The sequence below is a fragment of the Austrofundulus limnaeus genome, unplaced genomic scaffold (genome assembly GCF_001266775.1).
Source record: "Austrofundulus limnaeus strain Quisiro unplaced genomic scaffold, Austrofundulus_limnaeus-1.0 Scaffold93, whole genome shotgun sequence".
Taxonomy (NCBI): Eukaryota; Metazoa; Chordata; class Actinopteri; order Cyprinodontiformes; family Rivulidae; genus Austrofundulus; species Austrofundulus limnaeus.
Genome location: NW_013952495.1, coordinates 1,280,249 through 1,284,434, shown reverse-complemented (window position 1 = coordinate 1,284,434; position 4,186 = coordinate 1,280,249). Strand labels below are relative to the sequence as shown.

General features: G+C 41.8%; 1 protein-coding gene across 1 annotated transcript in view; it reads left to right on the top strand.

The window, feature by feature from the left end:
- Positions 1–543: 543 nt before the first annotated feature.
- The window catches only part of grin2db (glutamate receptor, ionotropic, N-methyl D-aspartate 2D, b), a gene marked incomplete at its 5' end in the record, with an annotated part of 68,455 nt that continues 64,812 nt past the window's right edge, over positions 544–4,186 (top strand). The window contains 1 exon segment of the mRNA XM_014012673.1: positions 544–669. Within this exon segment, the coding sequence (XP_013868127.1) occupies positions 544–669 (126 nt within the window).

Below are 4,186 nucleotides of genomic sequence, written 5' to 3'. Positions count from 1 at the left end.
GGAGAAAGCTGTATACTCATCCTTTTCATTTTCTCTTGAGGATTTAAATTGTAACACATTGATAAACTTCCTTTGAAGATGTAGCTCAGCCTAGTCCTCATCCCCTCCCACCCCTGAGCAGACTTGTTAGAAACGCTCCCTTCTGGACGTCATAGGAGAATTCACTCGACAGGCCAGGCTGTTTTAGCCGTTCGGCTGCATGAAGGCTGCTGCTCCATAAAGACTTCAAGTCTTGCAACGCATGTGATTTGTTATGCACAAAGATGGAGGATATCAGAGCATTGTATTCTTTTGTAGTAAAATAGTTTTTAATTTATCACGGTTTAATAGCTGCAGTTATGACAGAGGATGAATTGAACGATGGGGTTTTTAACTACATCTGCTGCTTTCCTCCCAAATCAGGAATCAGGTTCCATCTTTCTCCAGTTCAGCTCCTCCACTGCGCTCCAACTAGAGGTCATTTTTGAGGTGCTCGAGGAGTACGACTGGACTGCCTTTTCTGTGGTGTCCACACGCCACCATGGCTACCAGGACTTCCTGTCTGTGGTGGAGGGCTTGACGGACGGCTCGTTCATCGGCTGGGAGAAGAAGAGTGTGGTGATCCTGAATGTGACCGACGACCCTGGGGGGGCTCGCACACGGAGGCTGCTGAAGGAGAACGAGGCGCAGGTGAGACAGGGGGGAGGGAGGAGGGGTAGAGGGAGGAAAGGGGAGGAAGTGCTGCAGCTATCATTGGGGGGCCCCCTTTCTGACAGGTGGCCTCCCAGCTTTTTCCTTCCTTCTTCGTCTCTCCCTCTGTACCTCCGTCTCTCTCTCTCCCCCCTCTCTCCTCTATCCCTCTGTTCTTCTCTTTCCACGAGGCACCTAGAGTTCTGTGGTACAACCAAAACCACCAGCCAGTTTCTTAGCTGGCTCTCAGAAATATTTTATGTGAAGAAACTGATTATTTTTACTTTGTTTCCTTTTAAGAGGCAACATTGAAAAACACAACTTTCTGTAACTCATCTTGTCTGCCATTAATCTGAGTGTTTCACTGTTGTTATTAAGCCACATTTAAAAGATTACAAAGGCTATGACAATGGAAAATTTTGAAACTAATATTTTTTTGTAAAACAATCGTCCGGACAAGAACATAATCTCTGATAATTCTGTGTTGGATCAGTTGGTGGAAATAATGTTAATATAATGTAAAAAAAGAAAAAACAATAAAGAAGAAAACCATAGTAACCAGACAAACCCATGAACAAACGAGAAGAACAGGCAAACACCAAGCAGAAAAAAACACAATCCCTCTGTAATGCTGCGTTCACACCAAACGCGTTTTGAGCGGCCAAAAAGCGCAAAACGTCTCTCACTGGACGCTCTATAGAACGCACTAGTGTTCAGACCAGAACAAGCAGCGGCAGCAGCGACGTGTGGGAGGAGCGTGTCCTCGGCGGGTGAAATAAAGATAAAGTAAAAGAAAATGGCTTTAATTTTTTTACTAAAAAGCAAGCGAACGTTGCGCACAGCAGATAATTAACTCACCAGATGATTTAGAGGCGATTTGTTCGGTTAGTTTCATCACTCCAGAAGCTGCCAGCTGACGAACTTTTTTCTTTCTTTTTTTTTTTTTTTTTTTTTTTTTTTGGTCCGGAGCAGCTGATCCACATCGGTGCTGATAAATCCTGCCAAAAAATCCAACTGCACACGGTCGATTTCAGGTAAAGATCTCCAGTCCGTCTGTTTCGGTTTTCAGTGGGAGACGCGTCGAGCGGCGAAAAGTTCAGATATTTGAACTCTGGCGGCGGCTCGGGCGGCGGCGGCTTCTGCAGCACCGCATGCACGGAAAACGCTCTGCGCCCCTTCCGCCTTCCTTGCGCGCCGCTCATAACGCGCGTGACGCGACGCACAACCCCTTGAGGCGCGTTCGCCATAGACTTTGCATGTAAACTGGCAGCTCCTGCCGCTCAAAACGCTCTCGGTGTGAACGAGCCTTGAGAGCTGATCAAAAACTGTTTATTGAAAATAGAGGCTGTCCACACAAAAATTCACTTTTTTTGGTGGTTTTATTTGAAGGTTTATAAAATGATTCTTGTAAACATGGCACTGTTTTTAGAAATGTCATCCACACAGAAGAAACAGAAGCAACCCAACACACTAGTAACCATATATGGTGGGAATTTTTTATTATCTAACGATTTGATTCAGTTTGATTAAATTCAATTCTGATTTTTGGGGCCATGATTAGATTCAGAATTCATTTTTGATTCAAAATGATTTGATTTATAATGATTTCTGCTTCAGTTTATAGATGTGCAAAGGATCTTCATGATCTACTCCAGTCTGCTTCACGAGACAGAATAACAAATGGAGATAATAATGTGTCTTTTTCACATTTTTTTGAATTTTAAACATTAATCCAAGCTTAGGTGGAATTTTTGCAATTATTACACAACAGCACTGCACATGTGTATGTTCCAGAAACAGCTGCGTGGTGACGTTAGGACGTCCTTACAAAATAGAGCCTGACAGCCAGCAGATTTGTTTTATTTATTTTTATTTATTTTATTTTTTGATTTTTGGACATTTGGTATAGATGCTGAATTGTTGTAAATCACTGTTGTTCTTATGTGAAACAACTTTTTGACGCATCCCTGGTATCCATGCTAGGTTTGTATGCGGCGCTGTGATGGTGCCACAAAAATACACCAAAAACAGGAAACAAGGCATGGAGCATGTGCATAAAGCTTGCACGAGTGCAAAATTTAAAGAGGATGCTCTCAGTTTGTAGGTCATGTTAGAGGTGGGGCTTGACATCTTTTTTTCAAAAGGTTGCATTTCTGTGTTAACATTTTTTTATATTCTGCAGCTTGTTTTCAAAACTTTAAAGTAGTTTTATGGCTCTTTAAACACAAGATTAAAAAACAAGATTTACATATCACTGAAAAATGTTCTCATTTTGATAACCCCTGCTTTACTTAAACAAATACCAATAACTTGGGAGCGATGACGTTCTATCTTTAAAATTTTCAGAAAGTGAAATATTCTTAGATGCTGTTTCTCTGAAAATTAGTGAACATAATTTATGATTTGATTAAGAAAGTTAACTCAATTGGTTGTCATAAAATAATAATTGATTCTACTTTAGCGTAATTTAGTAAATTTTATTCATTGAGTTTTTATATTACGGTAAACTGAACCAAAACTCGTCTTTATAATTAATTTGTTCAGTAATTCCAAGCAGAATGAATTGTGGTTTTGGTTTGTACTTCTGATTGTCTTTCATTCCTTTAAGCTGTACACTTGCTTGTTCTCTCCTTCCTTTCTTCATTTATCCTTTTTTTCCCTGCTTCTCGTGTTTCCTGCCACTACTTCAAACCTGCCCGTTTCTTCCACACTTCTTCATTTATCATTGTTTTTACCCAAACCTCCTCTTTGACCCTCCCATGATCCTCTTGTTCAATTTTTCAATCATGTCTGTGTTTTTATACCTTCTGCTGCCACACTCCACCTCCCCTCACCCTGGCCCTCCCCCTCCCTCCCCTCCCTGCATTTCTTTGCCTAGAGACAAGCTCAGTCACCTCTGCTGCTTTGTGTTGCACCTTCATCTCTGTTTGCCCATCTTTCATTCCTTCATTTGTGCACTCCACTCGCTCTGCGTGTCCTCGCGGCCACAGGCCTTGCTCTCTGCTGGCTCAGTTTAGTCTGGGTCTCAATGTCATCACTAATGTCCCAGCATGGCCGCTTGTGTTTTCATCTGCAAGTGTGTGCACATGTATTGGATTCCTTGGGCTCCACTCTGCAAGAGTCATTGCAAATTTAACACACTGCCTGCAGTGAATTGCCCATTCAAAGAGCTAACTATTTAACCTTCTTGCTTTCCATGACACCCCTCGTCCTTTAGCTTCCCTTTACTGCAGGGCTAACAAATGCTTGCAATCGCATAGAGATGCTATTTATGTTTGTATGTCATGCTTCCTTTCTCTGTGTTACATTTATTGTAATGTCTTCTTCATTGTGGATGATCTCAATTCACTGTCTGTGTCTTGTTCCGTTTTTCTTCCAGCTTCTGTCTTCTTCATGTTTTTTCTGCTGTTGTTCTTTCTCTGTTGTATGTTCCTGTCTTTCTACAATCTCCATCTTGTGATAGTGTGTGTGTGTGTGTGTGTGTGTGTGTGTGTGTGTGTGTGTGTGTGTGTGTGTG